Raw genomic sequence first — 20,519 nt, 5'->3', positions numbered from 1 at the left:
GAGAACTAGAATGCTTTAAGTTGCAGAAAAAGGACTTCCTGTTCACTGTGGAATAGACGTTTGCCATTACCAATATTTATATCCACATGAACAATAACTCAGAGTTAGCTGTTAGACAAGTTTGCCAGTATTAGTTTCTGTTCCGTTATTATGAAGCCAATTTCACTTTGAAATTACAAGCAACACTTACAATGAAAGAACAGTTTTTTAAAAAAAATGTAATTGCTTCCAAAATAGTTTCCACAATGTTAATACTTTGAACTTTTAGGCATTATAAATAGTTATGTCTGAGACAGTAATTTATTCAATTGTACTCCTGTGAGACCTTTTCACTTTAGAATGCTTATTCAAAGAACTATAATTTGATATTCTTGGTTCTAAATAGTGATATTTAATGTACTAAGTTTAGAATCTATACTTGGATCATATTTATGCTTTGATCAGGTTATTCATTTACCATAAAATGCAATGAATAAATCTCCCAGTCCCTCAACTCTCCCCTACTTTTGGGGACCAAGTTTAGGAAATTAAGTTTCTTCAGAACTGCTCAGTATCTTTTCATAAACTTTTTCCACCCAGATTACAGAGTTGCTTACTCCAAAAGCAGTACATAACACAGAAAGGGTGTTGCTCAGATCACAACATTTGAAAAGCTTCCATTGCTTGAAACTCATACTCTAGAAGATGAGGTATAATAGAAATAAAATTACTGCACTTAGTTCATAACATTTCACAACTTGGGGAAAGTTACATTTCCAAATGGCTTTCATGCATTGCTTCTCTGTGGAACTCTGAATAAAAAGTCCTTTTGTTCAATGACTCCATTGCAATTATAAATTATCTGTCTGGCAGCTGGAGTACACTTTGATGGAGTCAGAATTTTCAACAATCTTGCTATGATGAGGCAAACAAAATGTACCATTTTTTCTACAGGGTATCCAGGATCATTAAATTGCCAGATTGAAGATGAATGTCTAAATTGTAAATTCAGTTTACTGTGACACATGTTTGCTAAGAACTATGTTTGACAGGTAGCTTTTAGGTCAAAAAATACCACTCTTAATCCAGTGATCATCTCCAAGTCACCATTCTTTTGTGTGGAGTAACTAAAATCAGTCCACTTCTGGCAGCTGAGATTTCAGCTACTAAGGCCCTAAGTTTAAAAGTTCCTCCACAAAAGCTTTCTGACTCTCCACCTCACTTTCCTCCTTTGACCCAAAAGATCAAACTCTGGCCAAGTTCTTGGTCACCTGCTCTTGTCTCCTTAAATGACTCAATGTCAATCTAGTTTTAGATTCCAATACCCAGGAAAAAAAGACTAACAATTCATCTTATCTATGCCCCTCATGATTTTATATACTCCTATAGAGTCACCCTCAGCCTCCTTTGCTCCAGGGAAAACAGGCCCAGCCTACCCAGCCTTTCCTTAGAAATCAAGCATTCCAGTCCCAGCAAAATCTTTGTAAATCTTTTCTGCACCCTCTCTAGTTTAATCCCTGGCACACAATAATTCCCTGCATTCTCACCAATTTTCTATACAGCTATAACATGACATCCCAACTCTTGTACTCAACACCCCGTCCAATGAAGGCAAGCATGCCGTACACCTTGTTCATCACTTTGTCTTTCTGCGTCACCACCTTCAGGGAACTATGTACTTGCACTCTGAGGTCTCTCTGTTCCACAACACTCCCCAGGGCCCTGGCATTTACTGTACAAGTCCTGCCGTAGTTTAACTTACCAAAGTGGATCATTTTGCACTTGTCTGAGTTAAATTCCATCTGCCATTCCTTGGCCCATTTTCCCTAATTGATTTAGATCCTGTTATAACCTTAGACAACCTTCTTCACTGTCCACCACACCACCAATTTTTGGTGTCATCTGCAAACTTACTAATCATGCCATCTAGATTCTCATCCAAAACATATATACATATGACTAACAAAGGACCCAGCACCGATCCCTGCAGCACACCATTGGTCATGAGCCTCCAAATCTGAGGAACAACCTCACTGTTGGAATATTGGATACTGCTGAAGACTTCACAAAAGGCATTCTAAATTATGAAATCAAAAATTTGCCTCATGCAATGACTTCCAGAGTGCTGGCATTACCAGCCCAATCAACATCAGCATAAAAGGTGGGATGTGAGCATGGCTCAAGGTTTTTCTTAAAATAAGGAGGCTGAGTGGGCATAGGTTGGTAGGTGAAGTGATCGTGACCCCAGTGGCCAGGAGCAATCAGGATTTATTATGAGTGGGTGCGGTAGGGAGGGGCAGGGTGCGAGGTCAGCTCTGATACCTAGGTAGGCAAAGGGACTTGCATTACTTATATGAAAGTCCTTTCCAGTGCAGAGTTAAATAAGCATGGTCGGTCAGGTCAGGGAACGACCACTAGCTATCAATTAACAATCCTGGAACAACGTGAATCAATTGCCCCTGTAACTTTCCAAAAGAAATGTTGCACTTGGGGTGACAAAGTATGGCAACCACAAGATGGATACAAGGGTGAAATGAAACTTGGCCAAAATTACCCTGTAGAAATTACCCTGACGTTACATTGAACTAGAGAAGAAAAAAAAATCACAGCTGCCATTTTGTCATTACCAATTGATTTTTGGGTCCATTGTGTGCTAAAAACCAGCATGACAGGTCACTTAGTTATCAAAGAAATTAATTATTGCAGTACCATTTTCTACTCATCCGTGAGCAAATCAGAAAAAGTTATAGGGCTGTAGAAAATATACCCTTTCTGATTTGTCAAAATATTGATCAAATACAATAATGGAAGTAAATGTATTCCAATGAACCAACTAGATGGAAATCAACAATGTCGTTGCTCTTTATGTTATTCAGTTTATGAATATTTCGTTAGTCCCTAAATTGCAGTTACTTACAAAGCAAGCTTTTAAAAATGCATCTAAAACACACATGAATATTGATAATACATTAGTCCAAAAGTATTTGATGGAAAAGTAAATAAACACCTGAAAAGAGTAAAAGAAGAATATAAGGATACTGTTAAATGCAGAATGATAGAAAGAGACTTATGGGCACGTAAGTGCTGACATCAATCAATTGCAGCTTTTAGTCAAATTACCTTTTCTGCAGTGGGTACCACATAATTCTATTTAATCTGGAAATAAAACTTTCAGAAAAATTGTGTATAGATGTGGGGAAAGCACAGGTGACTGGATCATACAAAAGAATCTGAACAAGTCTAATGGCTGAGTGGTCTCCTTGTCTGTCATATGATTTAAAATGGGAAGTTCTGATGTTAAAATGAAATACTCATCTGAAAAATAATCAAATTGGGTCCTCATTTATCTAGGAGTAAGGATTTTATCATGAAAAGGAGTCAAGAGTAACAAACTAAGTTCCAGTGTATAACCTTCAATATTACAATTACAAACTAAAGGCATCTATACTTTTATTATTTCTGTAATAAAGTCACCCTTTTTTTTAAAGACAGCTGTTTATTGATGAAAGTAACCAGTCTCTCAAAAGGGTATTATCCTCCCAATGGATGTGGTGAAGAGATGAGCATATATAAGAACAGCTGAGAATAGGTCATGCTATTTTGGCATTTGTGATGATAGTACCTAATAGCTACAATGGTAATACTCACCTTCACTACAAAGCAGCAAAGTGGCAATAAACCTGTTATCAAGGGGAGTTGGAATTCAAAGAAATCCTCATTCCAATTTGAAAATCCTCATGTCAATGCAAATTAGAGTTGTGAACTGATCATTAACAATTGGAAAACTTCAAGTAAACAAAAGTACTTTAACACATCAGATCTAAATGGTGGCTAAAAATCCTTAACCTTTACATGAATAGTGCTGATGATGAGGATTCTTGGAGTAAACTCTTCAAAAGTACTATTATTAAAGAACTACTCAAGAACAGCTCTTGGTAGTGAGAGGTTATTTTGGAGTTGAAAGATAATTCAACACAAATTGGTAGAGAGATGTTTATATACAAAATACCACACACTAACTTCCAATTGCAGCAAACCAAACCAGTAGAGGTAGGAAAATCTTTCATACCAAGAAAATCAAATGGCCAATTAATTTCCTTGCACAGCTCTCCTGAACCTCAATATGATAAGTGGTAGGGAAGGCTAAACTAGTGCATCCTCTCGGCTAGGAAAGGAAGAGGGATAAGCACCTTGGAGGATATATCTGAGAAGGTGGTTGGTTTGCATTGAAGATATTTAAGGATAAAAATTCCTAATTATATTGCTTAAAAATTCAACCCGGCCAGTAGTGCCAAATGTGCTATATGGTAGAGATGGTGCCTTGCACTTCACTCTCCCATTTATTTAAATTGAATACTTATTTATAGGCCATCTTAGTAATGCATCGTTTTTGTTTAAAAGAGCATTTACAAAAATTGTACTTTTTTTTTAAAAAAAGCACCCTACAGTGATGAAACAAATTAACAGATTGTGCTTTAAAAATATATAAACACGTCATTGTCATTTTTCACAATCCGTGTTCCTATTTGAAATATTTGCAAAAGAAATGAATTTTATTAATATCACAGCATTCCTGGTAATGAAGGAGAGAGAGAAGGTACTCAAAGTTGCTTTGAACTATTGGCCTTGTATCACAACAGACATTAAAACCTGATAACTCCAGTTAACATAATTGCTATGACAATGACATTTGGACTAACAAATCCATGCTAACTCTTTGTAGTTTATTCATTCAGTCCCATTCCTCTGACCTTTCCCCACAGACCTTCACCTTATTTTCCCCTCAGGTGTTACACCAGACACTCCTGGTGCAAAGACTGGGGATGGTGCAGCTCCTTAACTCAGGACATTTATCTTCCCAACATGAATCAAGGACAAGTCCTGAGTTCAGCAAGAGGTCAGAGCCATTGACATCGGAACTCCAATTTGTTTCTCACTTTTGCATTGCAATTTAATTAAATAATGCTACCTAGTTTGACAAACTGCCGGCAAAAGTCTAGCATGTTTCAGCCCACCTCCCCAGTTTTGCACTCTAAGCCTTTATTTATGAAACAGGATTCCACTTACTTTTCCAGTTGCTCTCTCCATATGTCCTGCTTTTCTCACAGATGTACAAAAACAATCGTCCTCATGTTCTTACACACACTTAAGAGTGATGCCATTTAACCTAAATAATCTATCTTTGCACTTTCTGCAAAAGTGTATCATTTAGCACTTTTCTGCATTAAATTTCACTTACCACTTAAATAACCTGACAGAGTAGGTTATTTACCATTACCATCCTCCTCAATGTTTACCATACTTCCAACCATAACACCCTCTACAAATTAAAGATTTTTTAAACTGCATGCTGATATCTAAAAAAGCAGCAGTTCCTGCATGAGGCCCTGGAAACATCACTGTCTAGCATCCTCCAATTGTTTACCATGATTTTCTGCTTTTTGCCCCTGAGCCAATTTATTAATAATGCTGCCATTTCATGGGCCTCAATTTTATCATCTAGCCTCCTAAGAAATGTAGTCAAATGCTTTTTGGAAATCTGCATAGATAGCATCTACTGCATTCTTTTCACCATTTTTTCTGTCAACTCAACATCAAAAGACAAATCTGCTTATAGCTTGAATAAATGCTGGTTGGCCCTCCTTTATTAATTCAAGTGTCTGTAATTTTCCTTGCTTGCAGTTTTGAAGAGCTACCTTCCATGGAGGCTAAATTAACCAGCCTGTAGTTATGGGGCATGCTCATTTATAACAATAATGTCACATTTCATATTCTCTAAAGCCTCCCTTGCACTCATAGAAGGCTAGTAGATTATGGCAACCCAGCGATTACCAATCTCTCAACCTCCCTTGGCATCTATACGATGCATTTATTGAGATAGCAAAAGCATTGTACTGCCTTTTCCAAGGAAGACAGAGTATTCCAGCCTTGCTTTCCACCTCTCTGAAAAGACTGCTTCCCTGGCTTTCCTCCACCTCTTACTATCCAATTATTATTTATGTGCTTACTTAAAACTTTTGGGTTCTCTTTCATGCCAACTGCCATTCCATTCTTATATTCTCTCTATAAGAACCTTATTTTCCTTTTGGCCTACTATATTCAACCTGGTTCACATCCAACACAAATTTTTGTTGTTTCATCATATTCTCCATTTCTTTGTCATCCACTGAGCTCTGCCTTTTGTTATCCCATCTATCCCCCTTGTGGGAATGTATCTAGAATTGTTCTTAAAATGTCTGTTTCAAAAGATATCCCACTGTTCAGTTACAGCTTTACCTGCTAATACTTAGCTCCCATTACCTTGGCCAGATCTCCTTTCATCTCACTGAAGTCAGTCCTCCTTAGTGAAACTGTAATTGAAAAGTGGGAGACCTTCTGAAAAAGATGGCTCAAGTAAAAGCTAGATCCAATTAAGGAGTTCTAGTTTATTTCTTATCCTTCTCCATTATCAATCATAACTTTTTTTAAAAATCCAAAATAGACTTTATTCATCATAAAAAAAACAAACTATATACAATAAAACAGTGCAAACCTTTACATTTGTGTACAGATCAATCATTAGTGTTACCTTTTCATATATACCAATCAAAACCTTAATATGATGATTACTCCCATTGACACTTGGTCCATTTGGCCCACCTTATTTCCTCAAACCCAGATCTAGTAATGCCTCCTTTAGGTAAAGAAGATGGAGCAAATAACATAGGAAATAACATGACAGCCACAGAAAATATCTGCCTTTTAAAATGCAATTATATAAGAATCGATAAAAATGATTTCAAATTAATAGACACCCAACAGATGTAACAGTGGCGGTGTCTCTGGCACAGAGTCCGGCCCTCTGGCTCAGGAGGGTAGGGAAGGAGAGAGGAGGGCACTAGTGATGGGGGACTCTATAGTTAGGTGGGCAGACAAGCGATTCTGTGGACGCAGGAAAGATACTCGGAAGGTAGTTTGCCTCCCAGGTGCCAGGGTCCGGGATGTTTCAGATCGCGTCCAAGATATCCTGAAGGGAGAGGGAGAACAGCAAGAGGTTGTGGTACATATTGGTACCAACGACATAGGTAGGGAAAGGAACGAGGTCCTGAAAAAAAGAATCTAGAGAATTAGGAAGGAAGTTGAGAAGCAGGACCTCAAAGGTAGTAATTTCCAGGTTACTGCATGTGCCACGTGGGTATAGGAACAGAATGAGGAGGAGGTTAAATGTGGGTCATTCTGGATCATTGGGGCCTCTTTTGGGGCAGGTATGACCTGTTCAAAGAGGACAGGTTGCACTTGACTCCCAGGGGGACCAATATCCTGGCGGGGAGGTTTGCTAAGGTTACTAGGGAGGGCTTAAACTAGAATTGTTGGGGGGTGGGATCCGAACTGGAGAGACTGGGGAAGAGGTGTTTGGCTCTCACATAGAGAAAGCTAGTAGTGGGTATAGAGAAGGTGATAGAGAAGGGACGTGCTCAGACAGGTTTTAGATGTGTCTACTTTAACACAAGGAGTATTTTGAACAAGGCGGATGAGCTTAGAGCTTGGATCAATACTTGGAGCTATGATGTGGTGGCCATTACGGAGACTTGGATGGCTCTGGGGCTGGAATGGTTGCTTCAAGTGCTGAGTTTTAGATGTTTCAGAAAGGACAGGGAGGGAGGTAAAAGAGGTGGGGGAGTGGCACTGTCGATCAGAGATAGTGTCACGGCTGCGGAAAAGGTGGACGTCGTGGAGGGACTGTCTACGGAGTCTCTGTGGGTGGAGGTTAGGAACAGGAAGGGATCAATAACTTTTCTGGATTTTTTTTTATATATAGGCTGCCCAATAGTAATAGGGATATTGAGGAGCAGCTAGGGAAGCAGATCCTAGAAAGGTGTGAGAATAACAGTTGTTGTGATGGGGGATTTTAATTTCCCAAACATCGATTGGCATCTCCAGACAGTGAGACAGTGTGTTCAGGAAGGATTCTTGACACACTATGTAGATAGGCCTACAAGAGGAGAGGCTGTGCTTGATTTGGTATTGGGAAATGAACCTGGTCAGGTGTCAGATCTCTCAGTGGGTGAACATTTTGGTGATAGTGGTCATAATTCTATCTCCTTTATGTTAGCACTGGAGAGATAGGAACAGACAGACTAGAAAGGCCTTTACTTGGAGTAAAGTGAAGTATGAGGCTCTCAGGCAGGAAATTGGAAGACTAGATTGGGAACAGATGTTCTCAGGGAAAAGTACAGAAGAAATGTGGCAAATATTCAGGGGATATTTGTGTGGAGTTCTGCATAGGCATGTTCCAATGAGACAGGAGTCACGAGAGGATACAGGAACCATGATGTACAAAGGCTATAATAAATCTAGTCAAAAGGAAAAGAAAAGCTTACAAAAAGGTACAGAGAGCTAGGTAATGTTAGAGATCTGGAAGACTATAAGGCTAATAGGAAGGAGCTTAAGAAGGAGATTAGGAGAGCCAGAAGGGGGCATGAGAAGGCTTGGCGGGCAGGATCAACGAAAACCCCAAGGTATTCTACAGGTATGTGAAGAGCAAGAGGATAAGATGCGAAAGAATAGGGCCTATCAAGGGCAGTAGTGGGAAAGTGTGTATGGATCCGGAAGAAATGGCGGAGGTACTTAATAAATACTTTGTCAGTATTCATGACGGAAAAAGATCTGGGGGATTGTAGTGGGGATGCAGTGGGCTGAAATGCTTGAGCATGTAGATATTAGGAAAGAGGTGCTGAAACTTTTGGAAAGCATCAAGTTGGATAAGTCGCTGGGACCAAATGAGATGTACCCCAAGCTGCTGTGGGAGGCGAGGGAAGAGATTGCAGAGCCTCTGATGATGATTTTTGCATCATCGATGGAGATGGGAGAGGTTCCAGAAGATTGTAGGGTTGCGGATGTTGTTCCCTTATTCAAGAAAGGGAGTAGGGATAGCCCAGGGAATTATAGACCAGTGAGTCTCACCTCAGTGGTTGGTAAGCTAATGGAAAAGATCCTGAGAGGCAGGATTTATGAACATTTGGAAAGGTATAATATGATTAGGAATAGTCAGCATGGCTTTGTCAAGGGCAGGTCCTGCCTTATGAGCCTGATTGAATTTTTTGAGGATGTGACTAAACACATCAATGAAGGGAGAACAGTAGATGTAGTGTATATGGATTTCAGTAAAGCGTTTGATAAGGTACCCCATGCAAGGCTTATTGAGAAAGTAAGGAGGCATGGGATCCAAGGGGGCATTGCAGTGTGGATTCAGAACTGGCTGGCCCACAGAAGGCAAAGAATGGTTGTTGAAGGGTCATATTCTGCATGGAGGTCACTGACCAGTGGTGTACCTCAGGGATCTATACTGGGACCCTTACTCTTTATGATTTTTATAAGCGACCTGGATGAGGAAGTGGAGGGGTGGGTTAGTAAGTTTGCGGATGACACAAAGGTTGGGGGTGTTGTGGATAGTTTGGAGGGCTGTCAGAGGTTACAGAGGGACACAGATAGGACGCAAGGTTGGGCTGAGAAGTGGCAGATGCAGTTCAACCCAGATAAGTGTGAAGTGGTTCATTTTGGTAGGTCAAATATGATGGCAGAATATAGTCTTAATGGTAGGACTCTTGGCAGTGTGGAGGATCAGAGGGATCTTAGGGTCCGAGTCCATAGGATGCTCAAAGTGACTACGCAGGTTGACTCTGTGGTTAAGAAGGCATATGGTGTATTGTCCTTCATCAATCGGGGAATTGAATTTAGGAGCAGAGAGGTATTGTTGCAGCTATATAGGTCCCTGGTCAGACCCCACTTGGAGTACTGTGCTCAGTTTTGGTCGCCTCACTACAGGAAGGATGTGGAAGCCATAGAAAGGGTGCAGAGGAGATTTACTAGGATGCTGCCTGGAATGCAGAGCATGCCTTATGAAAGTAGGTTGAGGGGACTCAGCCTTTTCTCCTTGGAGCGACAGAGGATGAGGGAGGACCTGATAGAGGTATACAAGATGAGAGGTATTGATCGGGTAGATAGTTAGAGGCTTTTCCCTAGGGCTGAAATGGTGGCCACAAGAGGACATAGGTTTAAGGCGCTGGGGAGTAGGTATAGGGGAGATGTCGGGGTAAGTTTTTTACTTCAACAGTGGTGAGTGCGTGGAATGGGCTGCCGGCAACGGTGGTGGAGGCTGATACGATAGGGTCTTTTAAGAGACTGTTGGATAGATACATGGAGCTGAGAAAAATAGAGGGCTATGGGTAAGCCTAGTAATTTCTAAAGGTAGGGACATGTTTGGCACAGCTTTGTGGGCTGAAGGGCCTGAATTGTGCTGTAGTTTTTCTGTGTTCTCTATTAAGTGGAATTGTGGGAAAAGCAACAACCAGCAGTAGCATCCAACGTATCCTTTTGCTAACCAGTGTGAAACATTGTTAAAAAGGCAAGGAACTAGCACCTAAAACAAACACTGAGATCCATGTTATTGATTCTGTCCTACAATCACATCAGGTAAAACAAATCAAATCCCATTTCTCTTTCTCCTCACGATGAGGAGCCTCTGCAAAATTAGATGTCCTTTCCTGTTATGATCCAGTGCCATCTGAATCCATTATCAAGTCGGATAACAGCTGCCCTGTCTGCCTTTTTCATTGATGTTAACACTGTAGACATCCAGAATATATGGTGCATGTTCCAATTACTACTGAAGCACTGTAAAGATGAAATAGAAAGGTGGGGGGGGGGGGGGGGAGATACAAAGGTAGTCTTTTTACCTGCAAGAACATGTGAATACAGAGGTATGCAATGTTTACATCTGTAAGTTTCCTTCATTATGGAGTTCATCTCAAATTCTTCAATTCAGCAATAGAATCAGGTTACATTATCTTTCAATAAGTAAATTGTTCTGTCAAGGACGTTCCTTTTAAACCTTCTTTGCAATTTATAGAGCATGGTAAGTACTTGAGAATGCAACAAACACTGAAGTATACTACACAACAATATCTTAGAAACTAAAATTATCTACATTAACAATTTTGAGGACTGCCTCTTTCAGTATGTACAAAGCCAAATTCTTCTACCACCTTTTAGATTTTCTCATATCTTTTCTTTCCACACTAGTGCCCTAATCCCAGATCACTGCAGTTTTCTAAATAAGAGCCCAGAATGAATGGTCTCATGACTTCTGTGTTCTTCTGTAACAGTCCATTCAAAACTGAGAACATTCTTTCACGTGCAGCAGTCACAAGCAACTCGTAATTGGTCTTGGAACGTGGAGTGAACAGGAAAAGGGAGACGCCATTCCCAGGCTGTAGGTACACTACTTGTACAGCAGCCTTTTTATTTCATTGCAGTTATATTCATAGCTGGAAGTTTCAAGAGTATATATCAAAACAGAGGCACTTTTCTAAATTATATAATTTCCATATTTCCTCATGTTATCAAGTGATATTTAAAACTTTACAATACAGATAAAAGCCTTTCCAATATCACTCCTTTTATTATAAAAGCAAACATTCAAATTAATACTTCTGTAATTATTCTTAAACAATCACCCAAACTATCTTATGATGGAGTGGCATGCAACATGAGATTTCTGTACACCTCATTTCTTCAACTATTAGTATACTACAGATATGGGGGTAGAAACACACAATAATTATCATATCCCATTCTCCCATCAGCCCCATGCTTGCTGGACTATAGTGACTGCTAGTTAAGCAATGCTTTGATTTTAAAACAAACATACTTGTTTACAGGTTTCTCTATACACTCTTCCAGAGTGAGAAATGCCAGAACATTTGTGACTCATCCCTGAATTTGTTCGGAAACTGATAACTGTACCTTTAACCATCCAGGGTCCAAATTCTGGAATTCCTTTTACTTTCCTTCTTTACGGCACACCTTAAAGTCTACCACTGGTGAGGTTATTGGTTCTCTACCCTCATTTATCTTTATTCAACCTTCGTTTGCTAGAACTGCATCTTGGTCCAGATTGTGGTGAACTCATTAATGAAGCAACAGTGTGAATGTTATTTTGAACAATGTTCAGATTTGAATTCTACCGAAAATTAACTTCAGATATCAGGTGAAACTTCAAGGCTCAAGTCCTCATTTCTTCCTGAATTACAAACACGTGTAATCTTAAAGTTCTATGTAAACTTAACTACTTAAAATTTAACATTTTTTATAAAAAGAGGTTACAGTCTCTCATATAAAGTGAATATGTCATGCATGAGGATTTCTCACATCATTGGACCCCAGCATGCCAATGTACTAAATTCGGTTTGATTTATACTTGAAACCAATTCACGTTAACATAAAGCACCAATATGATTGAGCATTACAGACTCTGAATCCACAATTTTAGACGTCCATTTGAATTTTAAAAAAATAGACAGGCAAAGTTTCTTCACAGTTCTGCTGGTTGCTTCAGTGCAGGCACCCCATAACTGGTCAAATATTTCAATCTCAAAAGTTTCCATCATGTTTTATGCTTATGTAATTGAAAAGCCATGATGGAAGCAGCCATACACTTAATCAGGTTGATGACTTTCTACCAATTCACATCCCTCCAAGGAGACTTTTCAAATTAGTCTTTAAAGAAGCAAAGTTGCTAACAGGTGATTTTAAAAGCTAGATATTAAAAACAATTTTAATACTAACATTCTTGATTACACCAATGAAAGTAAATATCTCTATTCAGCTTTATAGTTAAGATCGTGACTTTAACTTATTAGCATCTTCACAAATACTAAATCTTCCATGGACCAATGCTATAGGGTACAGTTTTAGAAATAATCATTTCTTTCTCTACTTCAATTAAATTTCAGCTTTTATAGTATTCTTCCGCTGTTTAAAACAGCTAATCACAGGAAATTGGCATTTTAATAATTATTACCACTTGATAAACCCTTTTACAACTATTGCAATGGATTGCTGCCCTTAAATGCCAAAAATTAACTTGGATTCAAGTAGAGAAATAAACCAGTATTTCTAAAACACTGCCCTCGGAAGATGTAATATGTGCGACTTTGCAAATACGTTTAATTAGAGAACCATCAGGACCATTTCAGGTTCAATTTGTTCTCAAATTTCTGACTGCACTCAAAGTGGAAATTTTACCCCTCAGAATCTCTACCTGAATTAACATTCGTCCATCTCGAATGGATGGCGTTAAGGATGCATGAAGTCGACATGTATAATACACTATCATTCCATAAACCGTGTTCTTAATCTAATGAGAAAGGGTGGAATTTATTTAACACGTTAAATTTGAACTCATGTTAGACGTGTCAACAGCTAAAAGTAGTTACTGTGCATATTGTATTGCTATGTTCCCATCTATATTTAGAATTAATCAAACTTCCACAGTTGTCTAGAGTGTCACTGAAAGAATTACAAATATTCATCTTTAAACTGGGAAATAAACAACACGGGCGGGGCCCAAAGAGAGTGCAATGCTACGTACACTCACACAGATGCTCATCCTTAGATTTGCATCAGGTCATTCGCAAGATCGTAACAAATGCAATGGACTTCTATTTTTATCAAAGGTCAACAAACCCCCAAACAGATCAACATGCTTTGGTATCCCATGCACAAAGTACTTCGGTAATTACACTAAGTACATTGTAATATCCTATAATAAATTATTCCATCCGATTTTTATTACAAGACATACCTATCAAACTGATCATCTCTTTTCCAAATTGTAAATGTATTAAAAGAAGTTGAAGTATTTATTCTAGTGGATGCGTACCAATGACATTACCGTTAACGCCGATACACTACAGTAGTCTCTATTAAAACCCACGCTATCATACATAAAAATAGCATTTGTAGTAAAATAAATTGACGCGTTTCACTCACCGCTGGTACTCATTTTGCTTTGATGTTCTGAGATTCCCAATAAATAACGTCCGGACAGGCTTGTTGCACACAAATCAACCTGTTGTTACTCAATGCGCAAAAAGAAGCTTGCGCCTGTATCGAAACAAGGCGTTCAAAGATTGGTTTTAACTAAACCTGCCGATTAAACCAATATAGATTAATGATGGAGCAGTACTTTTTTCCCGTTTTATCCGACACGGTTTCTTTCTCCCCCGGTTCCCCTCGGTTGATCGCCCGCAGCAACAGCCCGGGCAGTGATGGCGCGGCTCTGGTCCTCGCGCTCTCCTCCCGGATCCGTGCCCCGCGCTCGAGCCGGAACCGCAGCCGCAGCCACCGCCGCAGCGCGAGCTTAGCGCGCCCCCGCCCCGCCCCGCCCCCCCCGCGCACGCGCATCTCCGCACGCGCCGCCTGTGACCGGTCACGCTGGCAGAGGGGAACCTGCACGAACTCCGGGAAACGGCAATGCTGCGCGAAACCGAAACTGCTGCAGGTGGTTGTTTGCAGACAGAGCCAAACGCTGGCAACCCAAAAAAATAAAAGGAATTATCCCCAGACGAGCGTACATAATGTAAGCGTGTTAATGCACGCGCATGGTTATGTTTGTGTCAGTTTCGCAGAATAATTGCAGAAAATGCTGGAAACGGTAATTCTGTTCATCTTTCCCTGGGTGCTGCTTGATCTGCTGAATGTTTCCTATATTTTCTGTTTTTATTTAAGATTTTTGATTTTCAGTGCAACTGCATATATTGGAAATCTGAACAACGTGTGTGTGTGTATATATAATGTTCTTATGAAAGAAACGTCAACCAATGAGTTGCCGTGGCCTGGGAGGATGACACAGCAAACCAAGAAGAATGAACGAAGTCAAATTATTGAGCAAGCAGAGCTTATTTAAAGAGCAGAGGGAACACAATCAACAGCAACGTGTGATAAATTTCTCTCAAAGATTGGCATCCTGTCATTGCATCGTTTCTCCGTGCAGCCAAGGATGCTTTCCTGTGTTTAAACTCAAGTGAGAGTTACAAATATTAAAGCTCAAAATAGCACAAGGTCTTGGCTGTTGGCAACAGAATTTTAAGCAAGTCAGGGCTCATGCAGCAATTTAAATTTGACAACTTTTGGAAGGTTACATTGAACTCGGGTACATAAATGCACAATTACTGGTGGCCTGTGCTCCTGCTGAACCCTATCCCCCTGCACATGTCCCTGTGAGTAGGACATTTGTCTTCTTACTCAGGGTTGAAAACAACTTGCTCCCACACCAGTTTTATGAGTTCAAAGGTGGCTGTTGAGGCCAGTGTTGGACCCACAGAATCTGCCAAAGATGGGGCAAGACGAACTTGACAGGATGAGTGGATGATGTTATTTGGATGTTGTGTGCTGTTTGCACAGTTTGTGTCTGGCCTCCCCGTGCTTTTACGGTAGAGCAGTGTAGTAGCACAGCAGTTAGTGCTGCTTCAGTGACTCAGTTTCAATCCTGATCTCGGGTACTATATGTTTGGAGGTTGCATGTTCTCCCTGTGACTGTGTGAGTTTTCCCTCAGCAAATTGCAGAAAGGTGTAAAAGCAATAGGGTTATAGCAGTGGGTATTTTAACTTACCCAATATTGACTGGGATTACTTTAGTGTAAAGGGCTTAGATGGGGCAAAATTTGTTAAATTGTCCAAGATAATTTTTTGAGATAGTATGTAGATAGTCCAATGAGAGAAGGGGTTGTACTTGACCTTATTTTAGGAAATGAAACCAGACTAACGGTGAAAATATCAGTTGGGGAACATTTTGGAAACAGTAACAACAATTCTGTAAATTTCAAGGATTATAAATTGGGCCTCAAATTAAGATCCTAAATTGGGGGAAAGCTAATTTTAATTGTTCAAGAGAGGACCTGGTAAAAGTAGATTAGGAGCAGATGCTAGCGGGTGAAATAGCATCTGACAAGTGGGAGTCTTTTAAAAGAGTTCAGGGACAGCATGTTCCTGTAAGGGTGAAAAGATGGCAAAATTAGGGAACCTTGGAAGACAAAGGTTAATGAAGGTTTGTTCAGGTTAAAAAAACAAGCACATGACATGTTTAGGCAATGTAGAGGAATATAAAGGGTGTGAGAGTACTTAAGAAGGAAATTAGGAGGGCAAAAAGATGTCATAAAATATCCTTGGCAGGAAAGATTATGCAGAATCCTAAGTCATTTTGTAAGTACATTAGGAGCAAGAGGGTAGCTAGAGAAAGAGCAGGTTCCATTAGGATATAATCTACGTGTGAAGCTAGGGCATAAGGGTAAGGTCCTAAATGAGTACTTCACGTCTGTATTCACCAAGTATTGGTGTTGGGACCTTCGCTGTTCGTGATGCATATTAGTGATTTTGATGTGAATGAAGGAGGAATGATTAACAAGTTTAAGGATGACACGAGAATTAGTGTTGTGGATAGCAAGGAAGGTTATCTGAGGCTACAGCAGGATATAAAAGTTGGGTGAAGCCTTGACATTTGGAATTGAATTCTGACAAGTAAGAGCTGATGCATTTTGGGAAGTCAAACAGGGGTAGTATGTTTACAGTAAATTGTAGGGCACTAAAATATGTATGAACAGAGAGATCTAGGAATCCAATTCCATAGTTCACTGAAAGTGTCAACACAGGTGGATAGGGTGGTGAAGAAGGAAACTTGCATGTTTGCCTTCTTGCGTTGGAGCATAGAATATAAGAAATGAGATGTCATGTTGCAACATTACAAAACACTGGTTAGGACGCAGTTGGAGTATTGTGTGCAGCTGTAGTCACCACATGATAGGAAGGATGTGATTGTGCTGGAGATGGTAGAGAGGAGATTCATGAGGATGTTTCCTGGATTGAAGTATTTTGGTTATGGGAGGAGATTGGATAGGCTGGGCTTATTTTCCCAGGAGTGAAGGATGCCGAGGGATGACCTATACAAGCATGTAAGATTATGAGAGGCATAGATGGGGTAGAAAGTCAAAGTCTTTATCCTGTGGTGAGGATATCAAAAATAAGAGGGCATAGTTTTAAGGCAAGAGGTAGCAATTTTATAGGGAATCTGAGAGCTGTTTTTGTGTAGTTGTTGATATCTGGAATGCACTGTTGGAGGAGGTGGTGGAATCAGAAATAATTATCACAAATATACAAGGTATAGAAGGGTATGGAGCTAAGTTAGGTAAATAGGCTTAGTGTAGGAAGGCAAGAAGGTTGGCATGGACGTGGTGGGCCAAAGGGACCATTTCTGTGTTGTAGAACTCTATAACCCTATGCTCTGGTATCCTCCCACATCCTAAACATGTGCTGGTGGGTTAATTGGCTCTGTGATTTGCCTCTAATGTTGATAAGTAACCAAAGAATTAAAGGAGAGTTGGACTTGATGGACGTATGAGAGAGAGAGTTCAAAGTTCTCAGTGCCTTCCTCACTGCTTCTTCTCCATTTTGACTGGCCATAGGCCAGGGATTCCCATGAGTCAGTGAGGATGTTATATCCTTAAGCATTTTCTCTGTCCTCTCAGAGATCTTTTGCTCTGATCGAACTCGGAGTAGGATGATTGTTTTTGGGGTCCTATACCAGGTATAAAGATGATATGGCCCAATCACTGGTTAAGCATGATCAGAACCTCGATGTTGGAGATGTTGGTTTAGGAAGCGACACAGAAATTTGTTCCTCTGCCCTGCTAGGGGGTCATAAAATCACAGAGACAATCATAGAATCACAGAAACAGGCCCTTTCACCCACTGAGTCTACACCAACCATCAACCACTCATTCACCATTCACCAGCTGACTACACATAACCTCTGGAGGCAGACCATCACACCCACCACCTTTCCTGCTCTTCTGGATGACTGTAACCTGAACTGGGCCCATATGCCGATCATTTCTGCACACAGTCCCTGTGCAACCACTGCAATCTTTTTACCACCTCTCTCTCTTCTTTCTGGACTGTGATGAAAGAGTCTGTGGACCAGCACTTGGCACCGATGTCTTGAATCAATAATTGAAAAGTGGCTTAATATTGTGGAACCTGCAACTTTTGTAAAATCATTATTTAACTAGAAACTTAATCATGCTGATAATTTGCAAATTTGTACATTTGTTTCAATATACAGGATAATGTTTGTATCTGAATTAACCTTAGTAAATATAAGCTGATTAACTGGTATGTAATGCTCTTTGTTTCAGTTTGCAGATTATTCCAACATTACAACAATGACATTTCAAAAATACTTTATTGGCTATTAAGTGCTTCCTGAATTGTGAGTAGTGTGATATAAATGTGTGTGCCTTTTTCCTCTTTTCGTACCTCATTGCCCATTTAAATACAAAGGACACACAGCTCCTCCAGTTACTCATTCATTCTAGTTGCATCCTTTTACATCAAGCAGATGGTTGACAGATCGATTTATATCCATTCGGGTTGTACCTCAATGCTGCTAGAATCTGTTTTATCTAATTTCAACAAAGACTACTGTTAGTAACAATCAAGAAAGAAAACATTGCCAGACGACCGGTCACCCTACTTCAGCTCAAGCTAGGTTGAGGCAGTGCTCAGCAGCATTTTTCTATTCAACAAAGCAAACCTTCAAGTATAAAGACAGAAATTCCTACAAATACCAAGAAAGTCAGGCAGCATTTGTGGAAAAAAATCAAATAAATTTTCAGAAATAACCTTTCCTAAGAAAAAGTTAAGTCTTCTCTTCAATAACATTCTCTTGATAACTTTTCAGATCCAGCCAATAGGGCAGCATAGCAGTGTTGCTTCCTCACAGCAACCCAGTTCAATCCAATCCTCTGGTGCTGTCTGTGTGGAGTTTGCATGTTCTCCTTGTAACTGTGCAGGTTTCCTTCAGGTGCTCTGGTTTTCTCCCAAATCCTAAAAACTTGTAGGTGGTAGGTTAATTGGCCACTATAAATTGTCCCTAGTGTGCAAGTGAGCATTAGAATCTGGGCAGTTGATGGGATGGGGGAGAATAAAATGGTATTAGAGTAGGATTAGTGTAAATATGTGTCTGATGATTGGCATGAACCCAGTGGACCAAATGGCCTGTTTTTTTGCTGTATAATTCTGTCAATAAAATATGTAAATACTATATGCTCATTGCTTTCTGCATGTTCCAGTTCTTATCCTTTAGGATGCACTGAAAGTGATACACCTTGGAATAAGCAGAGAATTTGCACATCATATGAGTACCAATCAAAAGCTATTCATCCCACAAACATCAGCACAGGTATTCCACCTTGGGAGATTCAGCTAAATAATTAAGAGAGAAAATTTGATGGGGGACTCAGCATGAGGTACAAAGTGAAAGTGGAGACAGCAGTGCAAAGATCAGGTTATTAATCAGCTAGAGCATTTCATGCAGTTGATTAAGAACCTTTGGAAGTCTCTACACCAGGCTGCATTATTCTAATCACTTTCTTGCTTTAAAAAGATAGATAACACCTGCATTTTTCTAAATTTCATTTTGAGCTTTTCCATTGATTCATGAACAACCGACAGTAAGAGTGAAATGAAGTATGCCATCATAAATGTTGAAAACAATCTGATTTATTTCCTTTGTTATTTTTTGCTTTGATATGAAAGGAAATTTTCATTTTATTTTATAAATTTCTATATTTAGATATCGAAATAACATGTTTGGGAATCCTTAGTAACTAACGTTGAAGTTATAAATATATTTGAGCATGTGTCAAAGATTTCTGATAGTGTCAGTTGCAATACATTAGCATTTAAAATATCCATGTTGAATTTGGTATTTGATTACATGAAGGTTCTATTTCACTCCAGTTGAATGATGTGGTTTGTTATATGACAATCTGATCTTATAACCTGCAGAAACTTTTATAACATAAAATTCATTGAATTTGCTGTTTCAGAAAATCAGAATTTGGTTTACTTCTTACACAAAATAATTCTCTCATCTATTTCAAAATATTCTTGCAATTGGTAAATAGCTTGTTATAGATTTATGTTTGTGCTTATGTCATGCTTTTTGAATTTGTCAACATTTTGTACATAATAATACTTACAAAATTAATCATTTTATTTAGTAAATATTTAATTAATGTTGTTACGTACTTGATATTACAAGCAATGTTTGACAACAGAAAAGGAAATTATTGATCTCTTGGGTTCACTGAAAGTGGCAATACAGGTAAACAGGGTGGTGTAGAGTTTGGCATGCTTGCCTACATCGGCCAGGGCATTGAGTACAAGAGTTGGGATGTCATATTACCTCTATACAAGACGTTAGTGAGACAGCACTTGGAATATTGTGCGCAGTTCTGGTCACCTGGCTATGAGAAGGATGTCATTAAGCTGGAAGGTGTATAGAAAAGATTCACAAGGATGTTGCAGGACCATAAGACATAGGAGCAAAATTAGGCCATTCTGCTCCATCATTCGATCATAGCTGATTTATTCCCTCTCAACCTCATTCTCCTGCCTTCTCCCTGTAACCTTTGACGCCCTTACTAATCAAGAACCTATCAACCTCTGCTTTTAATATACCCAATGACTTGGCCTCCGCAGCTGTCTGTGGCAATGAATTCCACAGACCCACCAACCTCTGGCTGAAGAAATTCCTCCTCATTTCTGTTTTCAAGGGACATCTTTACATTCTGAGGCTGTGCCCTCTGGTCCTAGACTCTCCCACTACTGGAAACATTCTCTCCGCATCCACTCTATCCAGGCCTTTAAGTATTCGATAG

At 39.6% G+C, this 20,519-nt stretch overlaps 1 protein-coding gene across 1 annotated transcript in view; it reads right to left on the bottom strand.

Annotated features, from left to right (window-relative positions):
• Window positions 1-14,081, bottom strand: part of ablim2 (actin binding LIM protein family, member 2) — a 257,969-nt gene extending 243,888 nt beyond the window's left edge. The window contains exon 1 of the mRNA XM_052036314.1: window positions 13,792-14,081. Within this exon, the coding sequence (XP_051892274.1) occupies window positions 13,792-13,804 (13 nt within the window). The 5' untranslated portion in view covers window positions 13,805-14,081. The remainder of the gene's footprint in view (window positions 1-13,791) is intronic.
• Between the last annotated feature and the right edge of the window lie 6,438 nt (window positions 14,082-20,519).

Source organism: Pristis pectinata, chromosome 2 (assembly GCF_009764475.1).
Source record: "Pristis pectinata isolate sPriPec2 chromosome 2, sPriPec2.1.pri, whole genome shotgun sequence".
Classification (NCBI taxonomy): Eukaryota; Metazoa; Chordata; class Chondrichthyes; order Rhinopristiformes; family Pristidae; genus Pristis; species Pristis pectinata.
The sequence above is the reverse complement of the archived record's forward strand: the minus strand, read 5'-3'. Positions and strand labels throughout refer to the sequence as shown.